Genomic DNA, 27,333 nt, shown 5'->3' on the forward strand with positions numbered 1-27,333 from the left:
CTACTGTACCAATGAGTAGTTATTCATACCACTTGGCACAGGGTAAGCACCAACCCTTTGCTACATTCAGGAAAGAAAATATCTTTCCAGAGACTCTGTGTGTAAAAATATTTCAGAACTTGCTTTCCCATGTGAAAAACGGTGGTCCTCAAATGTCCCATAAGTCACAACAGCAATTTTTCGTTGCTGTACGTAATGCAATGATACTTTTCAAACTAAGTATGGTGTTTTCATAAACTGTGATATGATGGATCTAACCATGAACTAAGAAAAATGCATTTGATGCAACTATTTTCTCAAAATACTGGTTTGAAATTGACGAAAATTGTCACTTTGTCCCATAAGTCACAATGGAATTGACCACCTAGAATATTCTTTGCAACTTCAATCACTGTGCATGGAATACAAACAACTTTGCTCATACAATGAACTTGTCATAGTACTAACACATGATGCCTAAATTTTTTCACTTTCTTTCAACCTTCTCTGACAACCACTCCACCACTCCAACCCCACCCATCCCCCCTCGTCTTCTCATCCTTGCCACTGTAGAGCACACTTTTTAATATAACTTTTGACCATTCCCTGACATTACAACCCTTTGCTGGAAGGGCGGTCAGAGCAAAGTGTACTTTTCTTGGTGCTTCAACAGACGGCTGACATCCTGAGCACACTCCAGCTCATGCCATATTCCAAGTTTTGACCTCTGGCAAGAGTGCACCTCCCCATGTGATGTCTCTCCGTGAGTTCGACAGGTGACGTGTGGACGGTGGGATGTATGGTTTTAACTATACACTAGCGTTGTTACAATCACAATATTAGAATTTAAAAAAAAAAACTGAAACAAAAAAATATCCTCCCCTCTGGGATTTTGACAGCCTGGGTCACATGGAATAAATCAAGAAAACATCCAATAGCATCCACTTCATTTGTGTCAATTACGTGGTCAGTTGTTGATCCTCCAGCCAGTTAAAGATGGTCACCTGTCTAGCGGCTTTGAGAGGATGATACTAGTGAACAAGGACAGACCGTGAAAGTGAGATGATTCCTTGTTGTCTATTACTATTTAGCACATAACAGAGTAGAGCCCTAGTATTTGCTTTAAAGATGTTGAGTACGATGTAGTCCCATGCAATGACTATGGCATATAAACTTTGGTATGGATCATGACAAGGATAGACATTAATGCATCAAGAATTTTGATGTAGAGCAATTTGCATTGTGCAATTGCAACACAAAAGAAAAGAAAAAGAGAACTGCAGTGAAAGAATACAATCCTACAAAGTGATTATGATCCTTTAATCCCCCTGCTGGAAAGAAGAGGGAGATCATTTTAGACCTTGTTGCAAATTTACAAGTTTTCTACTACGTACTCTAACCTTGATCATGTCTTTAAGGCTCACAAAAATGAAACCAGTACTATATTCAAAGAGCATTTGTATGTTCTTCTTCATGTTTGGGAAAGGACATACCTGTAAGCTTGATTTCAATGAGTTCTACTCACAATTGTGTTCAATGCTAATTCTAGATCAGAGATGAAAAAAAATCACTTAGAAAGAAAGAAACAAACAAAAACTTCGCATTTCTTTCTTGATCACAAAACATCAGACAAATTGTATGCAAGTAACTTTTTGAATAGTGAGTTTCTTGAGGGCTAAACTGTTACAAATACTCAATCTTTGTGCAAGACTTAATCTCGAAGGATATATTGCCTTTCATACCAGTCCAATATGATATTTTAGCACATACACTGTGTACTGTAAAGTACAGAAATATTTGCAGCATGGAATTTTCATGAATTGCCCCTGGCATTCAATGCATATACCTGCATGCATTTTACTTTTGTGAATCTTAGCTCTAATAAAATTCTAAGAAATTGAAATGCATGTGAAAATTTCTGGTTTTACAGTATGCTCTTGGTGAGATTTTTAGATTTTGTTGAAATTCCTGCAAATTATTATGGTACCATCACACTAAAAATGTAGGCAATCTTAACATGGAAGCCAGTTTCTCTGAAGACTTGTTTTCATGTGTGTGTCTGTGTGTTGATGTTCCTTTACTACACAGGGACCTCCAATGAAATTGTAACAAATTGGTGAGAGCAGCTACTTATAAGGAAGGGAAGTGAATCTGACAGTTGATCAATTGCACAGGATTCAAGCAATGAATCAAAATGAATCAGTATGAAGATTTTACAAAAGTTTTGGAAATTCTGAGGCGTGCAAAGAGGGTTTCTGCTATCCTGTTCTTTCTAAACAGAGACAGAGAGTAAATTTGCATTTTGATATGAAAGGAAATGGCTCAAAATTAAGTGAGAATATGGATACAGCACAGGTTGGCAAGATTATCAATCTTATTTCTGGTCAGATCTCTCTAACTTTACCAAACAACAAACATGTTAGTCCCCCAGGCCGTTTGTTCACAAGCGTGCACAAATATGGGGAACCATTCCAAAGAGATAATTTCCACATTATCATATATATTGTGCCTTGCTTATCATCATAAAGCATGTTGTTGACAAGGCACCGGGAGGTATTGCCAGCTTTGAAATGGATTTTTCTTTAATACACTCTGCAACTGTTTACCCAAATGTGGGCAGTATTAAAGGTCCTTAGCAACAGGCTTGTGAGTTCTACAGTCGATAAATCAGACGGTATATCGTAACCATAGCAGTGACTGGCATTGTGTGATCGAAACCAACTCGTGCCTCCAAACGAGGGCGACTCGGCTCCTATCCTGTTGCCAGGTGATGGCTAGTCACTAAACGAAGAGGGTGACAGAAATTGATCAATCAATACATTTCAATTCCTTTCTTCATTAGGAGCGGAGATGCAGAAAGAGGGAGAGAGACAGGCGCTTTTCGACGCACGATCCTATACTAGGGCTTCTAGCTTGGGATATTGTGTGACTTTCTACTGAGGAAATCTTGCATAGGGCGTAAGAGTTGGTTTGAATTCACAACGGCTTTAAGATGTACTTGACCTATCGATCATACACAGGGGATTCTTCCTCCTCCCTGACAATGCAAACAAATGTGAGGATGGGGGGGGGGGGGGGAGATTTTAAAAATCGTCTCATAAAAAAGGTCTCCTTGTTTACAGTGATTCATCTCCTTAATTTGCTCTTGATCTTGTTGCAGTAAAAATGAGGCTTATGATCTGTAAGACCCATGATGAATAATGAGCTTTTAAATAGGTGAATGACTAAACGTGAAGGGTAGATGTGAAGAACTTTATCTGATCCATGCTTTACATAGCGTGCACTGGATAATGCCAAACTCAAAAAGACCATAGATGGTGAAGTGTTGCCAAATTGAAGATCTTGCGCTGTGGTAGCGAAACTTGAATGGCAACTGTGCCAATTAATAGCAATCCCCAGCAGGATCGGTAAAATTGCTCATCAGAGATTGTTCTAACTTTGCATGAAGTTTGGAGACAGGATTTCACATGTGAATCCTCAGTGTAGAAAATGAACAATTTTGGTCAACATCACTTTGTACGTGTTATGAAAACTCTTGCAACCACATAAAGTGTGCAGCTATGCTACAGTGGATGTCATACTCATGGTTAGGCTGTGCAGACTGATAAAACCAACTGTGCATGGACATTATTGAGGCAAAACTCATTATTTTCTACCACACATCGTAAATAGAAGGATCACAAATTTCAATGTCACAGTATAATAATTCCAATGACAAGCCTTTAGTGGGCACTTGCAGACATTCTCTCATTTATCATCATTTCTCCATGTCATCTTACATGCAATATGCAGATCAAGTGCATATGAAGCAGGTTTTTTGAATCTGAGGTAATTTGGTTATTGCTGGACTTACAACACATGTTTATGCCTCATTTTGCCTTATAATAAATCCCTTTCAGCCTCTTTCCATCATTGCTGGCAGGATCTGAAGCGTGCCAGTGTATGCTTGCTTGTGTGTGTGTGTGTGTGTGTGTGTGTCGGGGCAGAATGAAAATTCTTAGGAGTTCACACTTGAATAGTTATCACTGGGTTATGACCAAGTAAACAGCATTACATTCCAGTCAAGCATGTTTTATTCCTGTAGCTCTACCATCAAAGTACAAATGATTTGAATTTCCTCCGTTATGTTCATATGAAGTCATCATATAATACATTTTGTGAAGCAATGGTTAAGTATCAAATGATCTTTTACTCAGATATTGGCAGTTAATGACAAATATTTTTCATGGCCTAATAACAAACTTGGTATGTCAAGGTAAAACTGATAAAATAACTGCGACTTTTTGAAATAGGGTTAGGGAATTTATGTCACCTTCTATTGCATTGCATTTTAAAGGCTTGTCTGACTGTCTCAAGCATTATTCAAGAGAACATTAGAAGCTCATCTATGTGATGCAAACAGTCTAGCAAATGATGAAGTCATTTCTATCTATAGCTGCCCCCATGAGGTTACCCTCACCAAGCAAGATGGCTCATCAGCTGAGCGGAAAAACTTGTTTAAAGGTGCATGTACCGCTCCTGAAGGAAATCGGGACTAAGCACATAACAAACATAATTTGGCATTTCCCAAAGCAAAGCACAAGTTTGTACATTTGCACAGTGCAAACTGAGCACACAAAACCTATATTGCAGAACTTTGCATACACACATGCCGAAAAAGGCACTCGACACCACATCACGTTAGATTAAATTTTCTACTGTGGAATAGACATTGTACTGTACCACCAGGCAGGGAGGGGAAAAAAAAAAGGAAAACCTGGTGTGGTGCTGCGTATATTTCAGCATAGAGTTGATTGGATTTGTCAGCTTGCTACACCTGTAAGGTACCTCTACATCACCAACCTAATAAATGCCACAACCCATCTCCACATGCATAAAGATACAATAATGGCTACTGTCTCATGTATACATGAATTCATTCAGGGACTAAGAAAAATAAATAAATAAAATATACGAAAGTGCGACATTATGAGATACCTTAAAAAACAATATGCATATGAAGGGGCTTCGGTTTATGTGGTTTGTTGGAAGATTCGGAACAGAAAGAAAGATTTGGGAGAAGGGGTGGGAGGAATGGTGGGGGAACAAACAGAAGCAAATCTAATTAGTTCTGTCTGGATGTCAACCCAGAGTTCAGACCAAACTTCCAATTTCCATTCCTGATCAAATTACAAGCACCTCGCATTCTCTGGCACCTTGGCAGATGTACCTGCAGTTTCGCCAGCTCATCTTTGCAGCTGGCCAAGAGGCGTGAACTTTTTTAAAGACAATACTGAAAGTTGCACTTGGATTGTTGGGGGGGGGGAGAGTGGGGAGTTGGTGAGAATGAAAGATATAAAAGATCAAGATGTGTAACTCTGAATCAGATGCTGCACTTTCTGCTACAAATTCCTATTTGGTGTACTCTTGTCCCATTTCCTCGCTGCCATCACTTCAGATGCATGTAAACCGTCACCTTTTGACAGGCCCCGACTAACTATGCCTTCACAAGTGTTTTTCTCATCTCGCCCGTAGCAGGCTACCCATCCAAGAGTGGTCCCCAAATTGATGGACAGCAACTTTGTGCGAAATCAGTTTGCACGTCCGTCTGCCGCAGTCCCTCCCAACGGTGAAATGTCAGGAAGAAGTATGTGGCAAAGGAGGGAACAGATGAAGCCAAGGGCAGCATTCTATTGTGTGAGCATGAAGGAACTTGCCCATAATAGGGGTGAGGAAGCAGTCTCACTTTCACAGTGCATGGTATGCTCTCCCCAAGCCAAGTAGCCACCCCCATCCCCCCCCCCCACCCCAGCTCAAAGTTAAACATTTTCTTGATATAAGCCTTGCGACGAGACTATTCCCACTAGGTCCAGTTGAGGCATACCGAGTAATGCAGAGCACATCTAGCGCAGAAGTCAAGAAATGAGAATGCAACTTGAGAATCCAATGAACCTTGGATTTCAGAACATTCTGAAGTGATAAATGATAAGCCCAATATAGAAAGAAAAAGTACCTGGTGCTGTAAAACATGACATATTTGCGGCATGAAATTTTCGCGAATTGCCACTGGCATTCAACGCATATAGTGTAGACAAGAACTTTCGCATGCACATTCATTTCATGAATCTTGGCTCTCGCAAAATTTGCGAAATTAAAATGCACGCAAACATTCATCTTTTTACAGTAGCAGAAAAAAAAAAAATTTGTAATGCATGCATGAAGCCCAACAGTTTTCTATCCTGTAAATGTGTCAGATTGTCCCTGTAAAAATAGTGTCCGGTATCTGGCATGGATGGAGCACTGAATACTACACTCTAACATTTTTCACGATACAAACTTTTGAGAAATTACCATCATAGGTTGAGGGAAAATTCATCCAACTTTGTCATTTTTTTTTACTAATTTGAGACCTGCGCTATAATGGGATACCGACGAGAGAATGACGTTGAAAGAACTATGAAAGTCATTAATGTTTGACAATCGTCAAGTCTTCAGAAATTATCAAACTATGGCTTATTGTTCAATAAACAAAGTTGTATTGATCACACTTTATGTTACCAATATTTCGAGATATACTTTTCACAACATCAGGAATTTCAGCAGATAATCATAATAATAGAAAAAAAGGACAAAAATGCAGATATAAGGAAAAGATTGTATATAGGAATTACTATTTCTTACTAATTAGAAGACTTAGGGTTTCTTTTTTTTGTTCTTGTTGTTGATTTTTGTTTTCTTTTGTTGTTTTTTGTTGTGTTTTTGTTTTGTTTTGTTTTGTTTTGGTTTGTTTTGTTTTGTTTTGTTTTTGCTGCTCTAAAATATCACAGGCCTAATCACATATGCAGCAGACTTGTATTTAAGCTGACTTCTAATGGTGCAATGGGCTGGTGAGCAATCATGCATGTATTCACACACAAGGGCAATTGCTCTGCTATGAACAGTAATCCCTTCGATGTCTTAATTAGATGTGGATTCCTCACCTCTCCGATGGACGTTTTCATGATCTGTTTTTTTTTTTCTCTCTCTCTCTGTCTGTCTGTCCCTGACTCACCTTCTCTCTCTATCTGTCTACATATACCTCCTCTCTCTTTCGTTCTCTCCCTCTTTCTTCCTTTCTTTCTTTCTTTCTTTCTTTCTCTCAATCTCATTTACTTTCTTCTCTCACTCTTCCTCCGTCTCTGCTGTTCAATCAATCTTTTGTCACTATTGATATGCACACACATACACACACCCACAAACAATATCATGACTTACATCATCTAGTGCCCTGAAGAGAAGGATATTCTTGACAGCTTGAGTGAGACGGGCTCTCTGCTCGTCAGTCTTGGGGTAAACCAGCTGCACACGGAGAATAGAGAACGAAAACAGCAGGAAATGGCATGAGGTGAGATTTCATTGCAAATTCGTAGAATGTATACATAAAAGCACTCACACTCCTCTCGTCTATACTCACATTGCTAAAGAGTGCAGGCAAGGCATCAATCATGTGCTACATTTGTAGAGCATTTGAAAGATCTAGCTCATTGCAGCTAAATTAATTTAGAGGAAAGCATAACACACGGGGAATTCACGTCAAAACAGTAAAGAAACAAGAGCATGCAGATGACAGCAGATTTGAGCAGAATCAAATAAAAGTTAAGATCAATGTAGCTGATGATCATTAGAATCATCATTAATCAATTTTACATTGCATCATATAGTCAATACTTTTCCAATCTGAATTCAACATTTTGAAACATAAAATAAAGTACATTGCATAAGTAATGGCATATTTGATTTTTTTTTGGTAAAATAAAACTTTTGCTTTCTTTATTTCATCCATAGGGTACATGAAATAAAAACCCTACAGAAGCCTCAAGAATAGTCAGTCACTCAGTTACTTTGATATTGACATAATCATGGGTAGAATATTGTTGATAAGTGCAAAACTTACGTTAAAGGTAAGCAGAGAATCCTTTCACAGTGATTGTCATGTAGTTTTAAATCCTCTCATTGTTCTACAGGCAAAATACCTAATATCAAAGGTTATATTCCAGGTAATTTGATTTTCTGTCATTATTTTGACTGGTTAGGAACATTTGACACTGACGAATTATCTTTATTTTTCTTCTCTTTTTTTCTTTTTCAAACTGAGGATCCCCGTTTCAGAATTAGACCTTTACTGAAATCCTTTTCAGGCCTGTTTTGTGGGGTTACAATGCCAGGTCAAAACTTGTCGGAACCATGCCTTCCTACATGGGAAGAGGAATTTGAAAGCTTACATGGAGCGACAGAGGGGCTATGATCACTATTTTTACCTCCTTATTTGTGATGCCTAGCAAGGCTGTGATGAAGACTGATAGAAAATGGACCCATCTACTGCACTGTAAGCATCAACAAAATGAGGGCAGCAAAAAAAAAAAAAAGTGACATTCAGTGGTATCAATCAATTACCAATGAGTAGTCTCTATGTTTACGAGTCCATTCCAGGTCCGTTGCCTGTACGTGAGTTCGACAATTGACTCTGTATCAGCGTCTGGTGGTTTGCAATATTGATGCTTTCTTTCCGCTGATGTATGGAATGACAAGAGTGATCTGTGGCCCTATGTGTATGACCAGTTTTCAAATCAGGCCTTTCATTTCATTAAATGCTCCTCGACTCTGCAGACGAGCTACACTGCCGCCAGAGAAACTACTTCCTTGTGGGTTAGCATGCTCCTCGTCTGTGCCGTACCCTCATCAAAAAGCTTCCAATGACAGATTGCCATAAATACGGGGATCCTCTATAGGAAATGGGATCCTTTTTGAACACCCACATAGCATACTCGGATTTAGCGGGGCTGACGGTATTCCACTTCATTACAGAGTCCATAACTGCATAATGATGCAGCACAGATACGACAGTAAATGAGAGTGTGATAGAAATAAAAGTAGCATAGATGCAAGTTTTCCTGTTGGAGGTGGAGAGGCACAAGGGTTTTATTTCATACTTAATGAAACAAAGACAAGAGGCAGTGGCCAAAAAAAAGGGTAGATCTAATGTGAAAAAGTAACTGCTCACACATACACACACACACTTTTTTATTTTCATATTCTTTATTCTACTTTTGACTCGACACAGAAATTAGTCACAAAGTAATAAACAAAAAAAAATATGAACAGCTACACATGTACATACACACACACATATAACAAGAAAACTACTCTTATTCCTACAGTTTACAATCCTTAATTCCTATCTATTAATTTGCACATTTATGTGTCTTCCTTTCTCCTACATGTCAACCTATCTCTCCATATTTCTTCTTTTATTATACAATTTATGCATTATGCTTCATCTTGCATTGTTAGTGCAATAAGAATGGTGTCCACTCACCTTTTGTGTGTCATTATCATTGTCGGCCTCTGGATCATACTTCTCGGCACATACTGTAGTATAACAGATAAAAAGAACATAAAATAACAGTTAGAAATGAGTGCACATACAACTGTAATTATAGAGCATGAACTTCTAACTTAGATTTACGTGGAATGCACTCTGCTTTCTTTCTAACACTGAGATGCTCATCAATATCACAAGTTAAGAAAAGACAACATCAGTTTACTGGTAGAAGGCAAGAAGCAAAGTTTGTATGTAAGTTTTGCATAAAAATTGAATTATAACTATTCTGTCAAAGGCATATGTGAAGAAAAAAAAAATCAGTAAAAGAAAAACAAAAACAACAACCCAAAACATGAAATACAGATATGATCTTGAAGGACAACTTAACCTGAAAGGTATTTATATGAACATTGTAATACATGACCAGGTGTTTATCTTTACAAAATTCTTTGTTTCATTTAAAGGATATCATTCAATTCAGTCTTGTAGACTTGAATAAATTTCAAGCAGCTTGCATACATGTCTCTGAGAATGGCATGCACTAATTTAAGATGAAACTTCCAGAGACTATTGACAGGCTATATAGCCCTCACATAAGTCACCCTCTGTGTGTCTTAATCCCTGCACCAGTTATCCCAGTCCAACCCATATTAATCCCTCTGGCCATCCCAACCTTGAGCCAGGTTATTGGGCTCAAGTCAAGCCTGACCAGGGCCTGATGGCGGATAGCATGTGACTGCTTGTGGATATGCTCTGCTGGAGATAATGAATGGATGAAATGAAGCCAGAATGATGAGCAGGGCAATCCCAGCCTGGGTATCTATGGCTACAGGGCTGATGAGTGCCCACGAAATCCACCGCCTGATGGGTTAAGGTAGATAAGGCCCAGCAATGGCTATGACAGCCTTAGGGACCCCATTATGCTGCTTTTTGTTCCTGCATCCCAGGTTAAATGAGGGTGCACAAGATTGAGAGTTGGCACTTTTACGACATCCGGATCATACCATACTCCTGAGGACATTATGTATTATTGCCATGTGACACTGCACTTTGATAAACAAAGAGGTAAGGTGAAATTTGGACTCCTAAAATACCAGTAGATCATGACGATGATAGTCGGTATCTTTTTAAATAATCACAATCCTCATCTTTTTCAATTATAATTATAATACCTTTTTCCAGTTATTTTCATTATCATTATCATCAATATCATTATCATCAATATCATCATCATCATCATCATCATCATCATCATCATCATCATCATAAATATCATCCCTGTCACTGCTATGCATGAAATGCATGTATGCGAATGTGTGAATACAGATCATGTACAGTGTAATACTATGAAACGAAAAACAGAAATTATCACTGTTGGCAGACAAGACGTGGGGATATGGGGGAGGGATTACTATATTACAATGTACTGATGTGTACTGACCTCACTCAGCCAAACTTCCTAGAAATGTGCCTAAACATATGTCTGTATCATTCCTTATGAAATATGATTTACTGTAAAGAAATCTATTCAGTCAATATGGAATATTTTGCAGAGTGGAATTTGTCTGCCTTTTGAGAACTAGTATGAAAATAAAAATGTAAAAAGTACCCCCCAAAAAAATCTTAGGGGATATAAACACACGTTACAAAGCTTTTCTCACATGTATACATGTACCTACATTTGTACTGACGTATAACAAGAAAAGATAACTGAAACTGGCCCTGAGCTACACTTCTATTCTACAATGCCAAATTGTAATCAGAGTAATCACAAGCACACATATGATGAACAAAGACAGAGTTACACTGCCAAACTGAAAACACTTATTTCTTTTGATTTTTAGGATAATAACCGAAACATATGTGTATCCACTCCTCAATTTATTGGTTTTGAAAAAAAAAATTGTTTGTAGATCAATTCTCTGCCTTAAACTGTCACCAAAACAGAGGAAAACAGAATCTGATGATTTCTCACTCTCATGTATTTGGATATCACAGACTGCCATACAAAGGGGTAGTCATAGGCACAGTGCACCTACTTATCATAATATCTGCCTTGAAGTGGCCAGAATTCTAGTTGTGTAACTCACATCAATAGGCTTTCATTCCTCAACCCCCCCCCCCCCCCCCCCCCCCCCATCCAATGGTTAAATGTTCGGCACAAAATCGTTTTCAAGAAGTCCAGGTGCCATTTGAGAGGTTCTGGTGTCTCTGACGCATTTCCCCTCCTGCAATCAATAACGACCCTTCCGAATGAGACTGTGCCATCCTATTGCTTTCTGCCTGCTCTGCCAAAACGGCTGGTGTGGAACAAGGATCTCTGCAAGTCTAATACCGTATTCACATCGGCAGCCTGTCCCGCACCGACCCCAGAGCAGATGCAACTTGTCCACCACTTGTGCGCAAAGGCTGTCAATGTGAACACTCACATCTCTTTCTTGATTAAGGCGATGTGGTTGCATCCCGCATCAACACTGTCTAAAAACTAATCCTCATACTCAGGAGGCTTGACTACAGAGCCGATACAAGACAGAGCCAACGGCTGTGAATGCGTCTCACATTAAAGTGAGGGATAAAAAAGTTAGTAGAGGTTGACAGGCAAATGTTGCCAACCTGGTAAAGCATGGTAGAATCTCCATGACAGAGTTTTTTTTTTTTTTTTTTTTTTTTTTAATCCATGATATCAAACAACAAATGTGAACATATTTCTGACTTCATTAATTTGATACATCAAGATTTATATTAATAAAGTAGACAAAATTGAGTACAATAGATGCCAGACTTTTAGTTTCTTTAGGACAAACTTACAGTGTGGTATCCACTGAAGTTTAGAAGGATATCTAATGCAAAGCTAGGAGTAATAAATAATATTATAAACAATAAAGCAAGCAAGGTTGGCTGTCCTCACCAGCAGCCTCAGCGACTGAAAACAGGCGATATTCCTCTCTACAGCACCCTCTAGAGAGACCACAGGAAATTTTGTTGTAATCTTGGTGTTATTACACTACATTGCCGATGAATTTGTTATACCAGTATTAAAGATGGGAAACTTCCTCATACTTGCTTCTGGATGGTATTCAATGGCTAGAATATGAAAGCGCCAATCCGTTGTTTATAGTTCTCATTTTGTGATAGACACAAGCTAAAACATTGATTATGTTTTAATGCAAGACCCACGAAGAACACCATCTTGCATCAGTCTCATGTTATATTCAAGCACCAGTGTGAATATGGTTGAAGTCTTTGAAATGGGTTGGGACTGACATGGTATCTAACAAGGGCTCTCACACATAGATTTTATAGCATTGGGGATCACACAGAATTACAATGAATTTTAATTTGTTCAGCAATGCATACAGGGACACTGCATGCAGGCATCAAGCACATGAATGGAATAGACTGGGTAACTTTGTTAAACTTTAAACACATCCATAGATATTGAGCTATACAGTTAATTTTGTTATATTGTACATTATATCAGTAACAGTTATCCATCCTGCATGAATAACTTGCTTCAATTAAAGGCAAGACTACAGCAAGCCTCTGGTTAACATGAACAACCTCTATTGTAATGGTCTAATCATAAATTTCACAATATTATTTTGATTAACTGGTCTATTATACTGTACACATGCACTCAATGAAACACAAATGCATAAATAGTATCATATTTTGCATCTTCAAAGATTTAGGTAGAGGTACAATGTATGAAAGCTTGCTTGAAAATATTATTCAAGTCTAGCTGGCTACTGTAAAAGTGGAAATTTTTGCAGTGTAGATATCTGCACGCATTTCATGCGACAAAAAACGAACACAAAGAAAATAAAGCATGCATATCTCTCTGCTTGTTAAATGTACTGTTTAATGTTTTCATTTTGCAAAAGTGAAAACAATCAAAATTCATCTTGTCTGACTGAGCATGAAAAAATACACAAAAATGCTTGCTTTTATAGTAATATTTTTCTTCACTACTGAAATATTCAGCTATTATTATACTCAGCTTCTATGACTAGACATTTTATGCCCTTTCATTATTAATCAGAAAATAATCACATTTGCCTGTTAAAAACAGGGAAAAAAGGAAGAAAAAGGATCAAAGGTTAAAAAAAAATAAGCAAACAGGCCATACTGCATGAATAATGAATGCTCAATAAGTAATACTTCGTGATGTGTTGGAAAAATTTGAAAAACTTTTTATATCATACAATGCACCTGGTTGGTTCACGTTTTAATTGGCATGCACTGGATGGCCAATCTATTAGTAAGGCTTCTGTTACAATTACAATGTACATATTGTATACCATGTATAAAAGCAGAACATTCCAGTCATCATTTCTTTCTTCTTCTTCTTTTTTTTTTTTTTTTTTTTTTTGGGGGGGGGGGGGGGGGCTTTTTGTTTTTGTTTTTTCCTTTACAACTGTACGCGAGTTTTGATAGCAATCTTGTTCGGATAATGCCTTCACTCTGAAGGGTCGTCAATCAATCCCTGCACGCATGAGACCGAGATTCTCCAAGGGAAAACGTGCAGTTGATTTGATGCAATTCCAAATTCTCTTGGTATAAAGGTACTGTATTTGTTCACAACAATTCGACAAATGTATTCAATATTGAATTTCAGTGCAAAAGTTGAGCAGTAGAAGTAGAGTGGATTCTAACAGCTTGTTGTCGTTGCTGTTGTGGTGGTACTTTGGGGGCCAGACTTGCAGTAAGGCTGGATACAATGTATGTTCTCAATCAAATCAATCAGGTACGGTATGCTACATGATCGGGTACAGAATAGCTCCTCGTTTGTCCCTTTCCTTCTGTTTCTCGTACCTTTTTTGCATTTGTTTAATGTACATAGAGTATCCATGAAGGTTAAAAAACTTGAGGAACTGCAAGATTGTATCAAAAGCCAACTTAGCAGAGTATACCGTACATACAAAGAGGAGTCATACAATTTAGCAGGACACAATACTGCTGTATATTGGGCACATCTTCCTTTATTATCATAATGTAAGGCATTTTACCTAATGACGTTCCATGGTAAAGTCAGTATTTATGGACCCTTCATTATCTAACACGGCAACCATACCACTCACTAGAAGTGGATCGTAATGCAAACATTTTAATTATTTGACTTCTCTTCTGGAGGCTCTGGGGAAGAGAGTCAACAAACCGGCACAGGAAGATCCAATAATGACAATACCATACGATCAGCACTGGTGACCCTCTGATACCTTTGTATTAACACTCGTCCACTCCTGTCCATACAAAAGCACTGCGAATGTTTACCGAGCATTTTCTCGCAGCCTAAAGGAGTGTATTTTCCCAGTCCATTCAACTGTAGTATAATGTCTTCAGGGCTTATGAATGTCTCTTTGGTTTTCACGCCATACTGGCAATAAACACACAAACAAGAAATGAATTACTCCAATAAGTCAAGCATGCTCTTCAGTATTCCATCAAGCTTTTTAATTCAGCTTTGTAAAAAGCAGAGATTTCGTCATACCAAAGTTGTAACTTGTACATGAATGTGTCACAGTCATGAACCACTTTGACTAGTGACCATTTTCCTTTGCGTATTCACAAATTTGGGGCTTCTTGGATAGAGTAATCTATATCAAGGGCATTTTCAATATCAGTCACTCTTAGGTGCAATGTAAAAAAAGCAGATGGTCAAAATTATAATATGAAGTTACATCTAGGCCTATCCTCAACAACAATGCAATTTTTAGTAATTCCATAGCATACGAATTTGCACAATGTATTGAGAACAATTTTTTTCTTTATCTAGATGATTTTTTTGTCTTTTTATTGAAAGGAGGAATCCTTCTGCTGATAAAAGTACTGATGAACACTGACAGGTTGATACATGTATTATATGTGACCCGCCACAACAAAAGGATCAAAAAGTCGCTGAAGGCTGAGCCAAAGAAATCGAGTTTGAATTCAGATCATCAAAATCGGTCAAAACAATCAATTTCTGTTTTTGGCATAATTTTATAATGTTATGTTTTGTCTATCATCTGCCGAAATTTTGAAGATAAATGACTAAAGGAAAGGCAAGAAATTAGTGTTTTTCTGGGCCATGATTTTCCGACTTTCAACGGAACAGAAACGCGTCCGAAGATTTGGATTTAGCGCCGCAGATAGACTCCACCCCTAGCAATGAGGGAGCGATCTTACTGGTCAGTGCGTGGCATCCTAGCGAACACGCGCAACCTTCTATTGTAAATAGGTGAAAACTGCCTTACCTCCCCTCGATCACAATTGCATCAGAAGGAAAAGTTTGAAGGCGGTTTTCTCGAAACGCTGATTTCTTAGACCACTCAACATAATCTCATAAAATCCTTGATATCTCTGCAACCAAATACGTTTATGAGTCTTGATATCTATGAAATTAAAGTGGAAGAGTAAGGGAATAATGTCATGTCATTTTTAGAAAATCGACCTCCTCCGACTTTTGAATCCCCAGACTTTCGGATCCTTTTGTTGTAGCGAGTCACATATATGTGTATATCATCCAAACAATTGATGGGATTGGATCACTCAAGGGTATCATATTATGCTTCGAGGGAGTTTTTCTGCAAGAAGGTAAGTCAGATTGTTAATGTCATCACAACAATCATGCATCCACAGAGTCAAAGAGACACATTATCCACTGGGACAGATACACTCAACTGGTTTTTACCCCTGAACCAAAAGTTGAGCAGAAATTTGATGTCATCAGCCAAAACATCGTGGAGGGAGAGGTCTCCATCCAATTACAGCAATGGATACACGAGAACAGTATCTGGTGGAAAGAAGTGATGCAGTGATGTGGAGAATCCCCAAGAGGAGAAAGCGGTGGCGTTTTGGTGGATGCAGTTCATCACCATCACCAGTGCAGTGCCCTCCCTTCAATCTACTCTCATCGGCTGTTGATGTTCACAATGCACATTTGTGAGTGCATTTCATTCCTACTTACACACAAACACACACGCTAACATGCACACACCCTCATTCCTTGTTGTTAACCTCTTGAGAATACAAGACATATTGCATGAGGAGTACAAAGTGTATTAAACTTCCTCTAAAAGCGAAGACTGAAGCCATCTTTGGCAAGCACTCCCAACCTCCATGTAATTCCCTCAGGAAATATAGACATACTGTATGTATATCGGAGCACAAAAAAGGGCTATCAAGTTTTAGGTGGAATTTCCCATGGGCTTAACACCGAAGAATGAAGGTTTTTGTATACAATAATTTCCTGTTTTCTTTTTCTTGGAATGCTTACAGGATTTTCCAGCCCCCCTTCAAAGAGAACAAACACACAAAAAACAACAACAACAACAACAACAACAACAAACAAAAACAACAGAAAAAAATAGCGAAAACCTAATATCAGGATATTGCTCAGTTGAGACTGGGGATTGTGTGATTGAACAGTACAGTGACATTCCTCTCCAAGTTTCCATATCTTATTATAGGCACATCACATGGGCTGAAGGAACAAACCAGTCACATGTTGACATGCTGATGAAAAGCATGCATATTTAGAGTGCAAGGTATTGAACATGTTTTTGTTTTGATTTGTTTCCTTTTGTTTTATTTGTCTACTCTTATTCATGCCCAGCTTCAGTTCTGCTTGAAATTATCAAGCATACTCACTGAATGAGTAATATTTTTTAGAACATGTATGTATTGCATAATGTAAATGCTGACCTTATACCTAGAAAAACAGGACAAAACGAAACAAATGCATTTTCTGTCTGCATCCTAATGGCTTGATATATCACTGCATTAAATTAGACAGAAGTGACTGATTCTTACTGTACCTGATTTTCTTCTTGCGTATCTGTTCTTGGGAAGCTCTGTGTAGGAAGACAAAGACAGAAAAACAGATGGGTTATTACAATTGTACATGCAAGATAGTACATTGTACCAAACAAGTGCCATTAGACAAAATTGCAGTATTAAAGCTCATGCAGTTCTGTGCACACTGTATACCCAAAGTTGTACAATGTAACTACAAGTACAACGTACACTGTACATGTACAAACTCACTTAGCAATCATAAAAGTAATTCACAGTAATTCACAGTTATTATTGCAGATCAGAATGGCTGCTGAAATTTGTGTGATGACCATGCAACGTACAATTTGTACATATTCATCCACCAGTATTGAACACTTCCAGTCACAGATGTTTTGAGGCAAAGTACATTGTATGTCCACTTTCTTCACTGGTACCATCATAATGCATTCACAATGGTTAACTGTCATACAAAGTACCTTCCCCAAATTATAGATTTGCAGTTCACATCCTGCAAACTTATACACACACACACACACACACACACACCCATAGGTACTTTGTATGTGTACAGGTAATCCTGAATTTTAGGCACAATTAAACTGGTCTTGTTCTTGGCAGAGTTCATGAACCCAGCTGCAGAAAACAAAATTTATTGTCACTTCTTAAAAGTTTACTCATATAATCCCTGAACACTGTCGCAAAAGCTGACCAGAATCATGCATTAAGAGACTTGATGTCACATATTTTATGCAATAACGTTTATCTTGAGAGCTTTACAGACCTGTGTGAGTCTGCTACATCTGTATTGGGTTTTTATACAGATTCAAGGCAAGAAAGTACAGTGAGACTGCACAAGTTAACACTTACTTCACTACCATAACACATAGATCTACTACTATTCATACACCATATGAGGCTTTTGCTACAATGTACAAGCTTGAGTACAATGTAGCTCCCTAACTCTCTTGCAGTTCCAATCAATAAAATTTCAAGGATGGGAAGTTTCTCAGTATTGCGGAGTTCTCCAAGCTATTGGTAGAGCTTGGTATAATGGTATGTACAGCAAATGTATTGTGCACTTGCAGCATTATAAAAATCTACCTTTAACACTACACATACACAATGTTGTACAATGTACACACCAGGGGCAAAAGTTTTCATTTCTCTGTATGACACGTACACACTGATATTGTCACTATGGGTACCTGTACTGTACAGACGATACCAGCATCACTCAAAAACATATCTAATAGATCAAAGTATGTCACACTGCTACAACTGTGATCCCATTCACTTGCATCACAAACAAAGTTTTGCAGCTAAAGGTCTATGAACGCTTTGCCCTTCAATGATGTGTATGTACACTTGTAACTGCAGAAGCTTTATCTTGAATCGGCACTTCTGGCTTCTACTGTGTATGTAGGCATACAACATTTTAGAAATCAGGGAGTTAGCTGATATAATGGAAGGCTCTACATGTACTTCGACATACACTGTAGCATGTGAAAATTTTATTCTAAAGTTTAAGGCATATCACCAGCAAAATATGTACAACTGTACACATACTTGTACAATGTACACCAGGACTGCACACTAACCCATTTTTTCTACTGGTCCAACCTGTCTACAATTGTATCGGACCAGAAGGTACCCAGTTTTTCAATTTTTTACTGGTCTATTCCTGAAAAAGTTACTGGTCCAGCAGTGATTTTTACTGGTCCTGGACCATCTGACCAGTGCACCCCTCTTTACTTAATTCACTATTTTGGGGAGTTTTTGGAAAAAGACATTATACCTGTAGAGCACTTTATATGTCATAGTACTTTATATGTCTTAGTAGTATGATAGTTCATACCCCATTTACATGTGGACAAAGTTGGGCTCAGGAGCACTCCCGAAGCGCTTCAGCTTATTATCTACCAAGGCCCATTTGAGTTTGTGCGAATGCAGATACAGTAGAAGTACACTGCAACTGTCATGATGACCACTGCATGCACAGGAACTTCTAACATACAACTGTATGCCCAGTGCACACAACATATACCACTTCCGGAGCACTCTAAATGTTGGTGACCTTTTACAGAGTTTAGAACAATTCAGGAGAGCTCCTGAACCTGACATTGAGATGGGCACAACTTCAGAGCACTTCAGGACCTGGTTGTCTGTTCAAACGGAGTTTATAGTGCTTACGGAGTGCTCGATCATGAAGCGCTCTAACTGCCCTGTGTAAATGGGGTGTAAGAAAGGAATGTACAATTGTACAGAAAATGTTAATGTGATTCATAAATATTGTTTGGAAGTGCACTACTACAACTGTAAATTCCCGTATGTATATTGGAAGAGCGACTACATGTACAAGTAGGCACTTTCATACTATACAAGGCATGTCACAGCTAACTTTTAAGAACACAAAATATCAATCTCCACAGTAACTCAGGTCTGCACTTGCAATGTAAAACTTACACAAAAGCCTCAAATGAGGATTGCAGTGTATATTGAAGTTCAAGGATTACAGAGTGTAGTCTTCATAAACAACTTTATGTCTGCTGTAGCTACAATTTGTACGCACTCATACTGTCTGTTTTATACGTTCATGTTGGCCTGGATCACAGGACAAACAATGTAGAGTTTGTACTGTACTATAGATACAGAATAAGATAGCAACTCAAGACTGAACTGTACTATGTGATATAGCCTACATTGTATATTTGTATGTAAAAGTAAATTCACAGGTACTGTATTAAACTCCATGAAGTGTACTTGCTTGCATGGACAGCACTGTGTGTACACATCATTTGGGTACAGGAATCCACAAAGGGTGTTACAATGTACTGTTACATATTATGTTCAATGTACATCACTTGCTGTCTTGTAACAAAATATTAAAGGACAAGTTCACCTTCATAAACATAAGGATTGAGAGAATGCAGCAATATTAGTAGAACGCATCAGTGAAAGTTTGAGGAAAATTGGACAATCGATGCAAAAGTTATGAATTTTTAAAATTTTTGTGTTGGAATCGCTGGATGAGGAGACTACTACAGCTTGTGAGTAATTATGCGTACAACAGTATAAAGAAAATGTAAAGAAAATTCAACATATTTTCACTTTTTTCGGATAATAAAAGAGCACTTGACTTGCCTCTTTCTAAAGGCAGGGGGAATAATATTACCCATAACATATGTCGGTAACGAGTCAAGGGAATGTGTACTTTTTTCAAAAGATGAAATTTTGTGAAATTCTCTTTATATTTTCCTTATATTGTTGTACGCATGTGACATCTAAGGTATTCCTACACTGCTGTAGTCTTCTCATCCAGCGATTACTGCACAAAAACTTCAAAAATTCATAACTTTTGAACGGGTTGTCCAATTTTCCTCAAACTTTCAATGATGTGTTATACTAATATTGCTACATTCTCTCAATCCTTATGTTTATGAAGGTGAACTTGTCCTTTAAACAAAAAAAAAAAAACAAGAAAGGAAGACAGAGATTACAAAAGAAAGCCACAACCTTTCCGATCATTATACAGGGTTTATATACATGTAATGAATGTACTACATGTACAGTATATGAATGTACAAGGACATTTTGTACAATATGTTGTACATGAATACTTCAGAACATCTCTCCCACACTGAGTCACTGGAGCATGCCATGCACTGGTACATCTGAATTAAAGACATTCGTACAATGTATGACATAGGGTAATTCAGGATATGACACTGAAAACAATTTCACCTCGGCACATAATGTATCATAATGAATAATGCATATATCAAAAAACATAGTGACTGAGCATACTGTACTCTTCTTACAACAAGTATGCCTTTATTCATAAATGTATTCACGTTACATGCAGACTGGCTCGAGATGTACTTTTGTGTAGTCATCTGATTCATGTAAGCTGAATATTGCAGAATAGCAGCATCTCTTTGATAATCTTTTGCCAGCATATCGCATTAACAGCTCTTTGCTTCTCAAGTGACAGGTCGCAGGCTAAATTGTCATGTTGCTGTGAATGACTGTCATTGACAACTGTGCCTGAAAAGCCTCTTGAAGAGTATTGATCAGGCAGATCAATCTGTGGAGTACGAGGAAAGGTGGTCAAACAATAGGCTGGCAACTGGGTAAAGAGCTTGGGGGCAGAAAATCCTCTTCAGGAGCAAAAGGGAGTATTTCTTCATCTTCCCACTCGAGTCATGAAGTGCATCTATCTATTGCAGGTACAGTGTATATTTGGCACAATAATGCGAAGGCCAACAGATAAGACCTTGGTGGATGGATGTGGCACGCACCACTTTACAGGCCCTCCAGTTGTAAATAGGCTAGAGTTAAGGTACTTGTTTAGGGACGGCTTTTCACAAATATCAAACATTTACATTATAGAGTCTGTATGAAACAGTTATGACTTTGCACACTACTGCATGAAAAAAAAAAAAATCAAGCAGAATATCAGCTGGTGTAAGTGTGACAGAACATTCTAATATTTCATACAACTGTACAACGTGCCCCCAAATTACTCATCTTGATCGTGCACTTGATACAGGGAGGAATCTCTCACAATGAAAGCAGTATGAATAAATGGTAGGTCTAATGACAACCGCGTTATTGTATCAGTGTACATGTACATTGTACTTAATGGACTTAACTATTAAACGTTGTATTCCACTGTACTCTGAATGTACACGTACAGAATTATAGGTACATTTTTATTACCCCTGATATCTACCTGTTTCCGTTCTTCTAATTCTCCCTGCTCATCTTAGCTCCATTATAGTGCTCTAGCAGCTTAAGTCAATCTCAGTTCATTACTTAGCAGGAGGCTTCAAGCCTTGCCTCAAAAGGTCACACAAGGAGTTTCCAACATACATTTGTACATGTACATCTGTACATGAATTAATATGGTGTAGTTGTAAGCATCCTGAGCACTGACAATTTGTGATGCATTTCACTTTCACAAGTACGTACAGTGCACATGTACAATTGTACTGCAGATATTTGTATGCACTATGCATAACGTAAAACAACAAATGTAGCAAATATTTACTAGAAATGAGGAATATCAAAACTGAAATGTCTATAAACTGCATTCAATAAAAGACTAACAGAAGTTTTAAAAACTTTGTGCATTACTAATATGCATTAAGGGGTGACAGATGAAAGTCTAATTTTATATCTTTGACTGTCTTTCGCGCTATTCTCCACTCGTCATTTAAAATATAACATTTGGAGAAGCCATGTCTAGAGGCACTTGTACATGTACAGTACTAGGCTGTGGCTATAAACTAGTACTATGCGTAAATGTTATCAGAGGGTCACAAGATGATTAATCTGTCAAAATGCAAATTGAAAGAGTTTACCACTATAGTGAATTTACTGAAATTATAGGCATATTTACTACTGAGCAACTACCTTTCACCTGGCAGAACGGGCATTGCAGTGGCACTAAATGCAGGTGTTTGTTGTAATCCCTACTAAGATCAATGCATTGATTAGTGCATTGAGAATAGGGCTACTTATGCGTGGCAACAACTGAAACCGGTTTTGTGAATGGACCGTCTTCGCAACACATTGTATACAGCAGTATAGGTGTTGCAAAGGATGCATGCTTTTCATTTCTTTTCTTTCTTTTTTTTTTTTTTTTTTGGGGGGGGGGGGGGCCACTAGCACTCTCCCTCTCTCTCGTAATTGCCTGTGCATATGATGATCATCAATGCGAAACTAAAATTCATGTAAAAACAGATACACTGAGGAGATGTCACTGAGGAGATGTCTGCACTGTTATCCAACAGTTTCAATTAACTTTAAAGGTAAAACATAGTTCTCATATACCTGCAGAACTGTCAATTTTACTCCAAAATGTACACGTACAACTCGGCCTCACTCTGATGGCAGGACCGAGTTGTCCCTTTAGATTGTATAGTGTTGTATTATGGGAGCGCTTCGCCTTCTGGCTGGCCGCAGTTATGGGACGAGTTGATACTACGCACGCATCAAAGAACCTCTTTGGCACGCATACTGTACAGTGCGCATACAAAATGAACGTGCGCATACACTTTTTACCGTGTATAAATATGCCAATCATGAACTGTGTGTAAATTGTCTAAAATAGGGCCGAGTTGTCCCTGAGACCAAGATACAGTGTAGCCTGGATCCTTTTGGAATAAAAGTTGGTATACCAACTTTTATCATTCTACACTTTTGATCTCAAAATACTCCAAAACAACTCATCATCCTGGCAAATTGCTTCAGCCAGGTAAGTTTCTTGGTAGACTCTTTCGATATATTGCAAGCAAAGTGAAATGGTGCAAGACAGGTTCTTAAACCCTTACCACAACTATGTTTTCACTTTAAATACAGTACTAGTAGTATTCACTTAAAGTTTACCCTGTGTTTTCCAGGGTTCCAAATTCTGGGTCTGTATGTACCAACGACTAGTTTACGCAGACGAACTTATAATACATTAATAGGCCTATATTGGTAAACTGCACTACAGACAGTAAGAAGGAGATACAATGTAGTACTAGTACCTTCTTTTCATTGTCAGGGTCTGATGAGCCTGAGTAAGTTCACAATCAATATTATTGGCTGTTAGTCAGAAAGTTGCAAAGAACTTTGGTATAATGAAGTCAATAGCATTATCTCCCCACTGCTTTTGATTGACAACATAAAAAAAAAAAATATGTTTCATCTTAGCAATGGAGAATAACCAGATGCTCCCTCTCGGTTTCAAAAAGGGTGGTCGATGTGTAGACAGAAAGATCCGTCTGTCCAGAGGACTCTTTTATATTTTGCCATTAACGCTGTATGGAGGGGATCCGTGAAGCCAGACGCAGTCTCCGCGGAACATTCCCCGACGGGGACCATACATGTATAGCCAGGTGCCCGCACCTCGTCAGGGGCCCGAATACCGTCACCCCGCTTAAAATCGTTTTGAGCGCACTGAACAAAAATGTTTGCTCGGGACTGTGTTCTGTACGCTTGATACTTGGCAGGACTACCACAACCAAGCAAATTGTGGTGAAAACCGAACAGTTTTTCGCGAAAATCTGAAATTTTAACAGGGCTATAGGAATACGTGTTATATCAGTCCGGGAAACCCGCTCATGAGGACCGCCCCCGCGTACGAGGATGGTCCCTCCTCATGAGGACTTCCCCCCGCCTCATGAGGCCCCCCGGGGAACGCCTCATGAGGCCCCCCATTCACTTCTTATTCATCTCACATCTGACGTATAAATTGTCGCAACTTTGCACGGTGATTTTTTGTTACACACACATGTCCACTATCCATGATGAAAAGAAGAAAAAATCCTGTCTGTTTTTTTTTTTTAAATCGAGTTTTAATCACCCGATGCAGAGCGCCCATCAAAACACGGGCGCCAGCGCGTTCGCACAATGCAAGACTGCCGCACCTAGCGGCCTGATCCGACTAAATATTTTCGATGCTTTTTTCTGCGGCTCTCACCTCTCCGCGCACGAATCAGCCTCGTGAAGCCGAAGTCTGACATCTTTTTACACAAATTCGTAACGAGAAAAATTAAATTAGTACTAACCTGATCTTGTCCATATATTCCAAATTACTATTCCACACTGATAGAGTAGGTGGGTAGATGACATACTCCAGTTTGTTAGCAAAATAATCACTTTGTAGGTATGACGAGTTCACTTTCTTCGTCAATTCCGCCCACGATGCCGCCGTTTGGGCGCTTTCTCTGGAATCATCCCGCGACGCGACGTACGTCGCATCACATCACGCATCCAGAACATACTAAGTACCAGACTGGTATGTGCTGGATGCGTGATGTGATGCGACGTACGTCGCGTCGCGGGATGATTCCAGAGAAAGCGCCCAAACGGTAAGCGGGCGGCGGAATCGTGGGCGGAATTGACGAAGAAAGTGAACTCGTCATACCTACAAGGTGATTATTTTGCTAACAAACTGGAGTATGTCATCTACCCACCTACTCTATCAGTGTGGAATAGTAATTTGGAATATATGGACAAGATCAGGTTAGTACTGATTTAATTTTTCTCGTTACGAATTTGTGTAAAAAGATGTCAGACTTCAGCTTCACGAGGCTAATTCGTGCGCGGAGAGGTGAGAGCCGCAGAAAAAAAGCATCGAAAATATTTAGTCGGATCAGGCCGCTAGGTGCGGCAGTCTTGCATTGTGCGAACGCGCTGGCGCCCGTGTTTTGATGGGCGCTCTGCATCGGGTGATTAAAACTTGGTTTAAAAAAAAAAAAAACAGACAGGATTTTTTCTTCTTTTCATCATGGATAGTGGACATGTGTGTGTAACAAAAAATCACCGTGCAAAGTTGCGACAATTTATACGTCAGATGTGAGATGAATAAGAAGTGAATGGGGGGCCTCATGAGGCGTTCCCCGGGGGGCCTCATGAGGCGGGGGGAGGTCCTCATGAGGAGGGACCATCCTCGTACGCGGGGGCGGTCCTCATGAGTGGGTTTCCCGGACTGATATGTCACCCGCACGCATCTATTACGTGTATGTCTATGGGAACATCACGGTCACCCGCACACGTCTTTCACGTGCTAAGTCTATGGGAGAGCGGGGTGACGAGTTGCGGGCCCCTTCCTTAGCGCGCAACTTTTTCGCATCGTTCGCCTTTGACGACGATAGCTGCAAATTTTCAATATCGATCAGTGAACTTGTGATTCCATTGGAATTTTCAGCATTTTTCCTGTATGTGAGTTGGATTTCAAAGAATTTCAGTGGCGAAATGTGATTCAATTATGGGCAAACATTAACTATGACGAGGTGCGGGTCACCCAAGTATACTAGGGCAGTAGGGGTGTATTCAAATCTAAACTCTTTTTCCTGTAAAGATATCCAGATTCTAGAAGTTGTCTGTTTCCACAACTGTATGGCAAAGAGGGCTGAGAGGACCCATTTTATTTCTTAAAGTAAACTGATTATATAGACCTATTCATATTAACCATAATAATCAATATAGCTGGGCACACACTCAAACACTCATTGACACAACCTTGGTATAACAACCCTAACTTATGGCCTAACCTAGCTCGCTTGGCTTGGGGGTACCGGCTGGAAACCAGTAACCCCAGCACCCCACAATTTTCAAGGCAGTCAAACAAGGGCATGAGAGCAGACATCGAATAGAAGAATATGAAGTAAAAAGACCCGGCCGATTGAAACGCACATAAGGAAGGAGGTGTATGGTAGCAGCGAGGCGAGGTAGACGTCTACTCAGTTATAGAACTACTGTACGATGATCCGCTGATTTGCGCGTGCACTGACTGCACTGCTAAGTGAGTGATGCTAAGTGAGTGATGCTCTTTACAATACATTACCATTTTGACTTAAAACTTATCCATGAATCTAGACAACATTAATACCTGGGGGTTCGTCATCTATGTCGGATTCTGCATCCTCCGGGGCGGTGAATGTTACTCCACGTTTACCTCCAAGCTTAAGATTATTCTCCTGTAATTTGCCGAAATAAGAAGCCGCGAATTCTACAAGATCGCCCGGTTTTTCACGGAGCACGGCAACGGTGAAATCCTGCAACAAGTCCGTCAAACCTTCTGGTATTTCAAAGTTCATGGTGGATTTTATACTGGAAGGATTCTACTGTTAAAAACTCAGCACAAACAACACAGTTCTGGATGAAATCTTAATCTGAAAATCAACAAACAAGTCGAACGATCAACATATCATAGTGCATTTCCAAGTAGTAAATCCGGTCCGACCTAATCATGCACGGTTTCCAACGATCAAACCGCCGGTAGACGTCGGCTGAACACACCTACACCCTCGTCTTTCGTCTGCTCCGCCGCGCGTGTGTGTAGCTCTTGTTCACGATCAGCAAACGTTACAGGGGGATGCATTGACTACGTTGTAAAAACCAATTTGCAACGGCATAGTGTGCATGCATGGTCGACTACCGGCGGCTGGCCGGGCAAAGCTACTAGTATTTTGGCAAGGCAACAAAGCGCCCGTACGCGTGCGCTAAAATACGCGTAGTCGATATATGACGTAGTGCGTAAAAAGTGAATGTTGTCTGGCGCATCAAGAGTTCAAATGATGGCCTAATTTTTTCCGCAAGAAAACATCTACCATCAAGTATCAATAATAAAACGGATAAATGATAACGTCGCTGGGGTGACAAGACCTTGTATCTCAAAAATGTCAATTTTTTTTTTTTTTAGCTTAATGGTCAAATAATGGGTCAAGTGATGTCTTGGCCAA

At 39.1% G+C, this 27,333-nt stretch overlaps 1 protein-coding gene across 1 annotated transcript in view; it reads right to left on the minus strand.

Annotated features, from left to right (window-relative positions):
* The window catches only part of LOC139742938 (cAMP-dependent protein kinase type II regulatory subunit), an 82,835-nt gene extending 55,907 nt beyond the window's left edge, over positions 1-26,928 (minus strand). Inside the window, exons 1-4 of the mRNA XM_071653445.1 lie at positions 26,481-26,928; positions 17,119-17,154; positions 9,314-9,366; positions 7,213-7,296 (exon numbers count right to left, since the gene is read on the minus strand). Of these exons, the coding sequence (XP_071509546.1) occupies positions 7,213-7,296; positions 9,314-9,366; positions 17,119-17,154; positions 26,481-26,688 (381 nt within the window). The 5' untranslated portion in view covers positions 26,689-26,928. The remainder of the gene's footprint in view (positions 1-7,212; positions 7,297-9,313; positions 9,367-17,118; positions 17,155-26,480) is intronic.
* Between the last annotated feature and the right edge of the window lie 405 nt (positions 26,929-27,333).

The sequence above is a fragment of the Diadema antillarum genome, unplaced genomic scaffold (assembly GCF_040938485.1).
Source record: "Diadema antillarum isolate AM-2024a unplaced genomic scaffold, OU_Dant_1.0 seq00001039_RagTag, whole genome shotgun sequence".
Classification (NCBI taxonomy): domain Eukaryota; kingdom Metazoa; phylum Echinodermata; class Echinoidea; order Diadematoida; family Diadematidae; genus Diadema; species Diadema antillarum.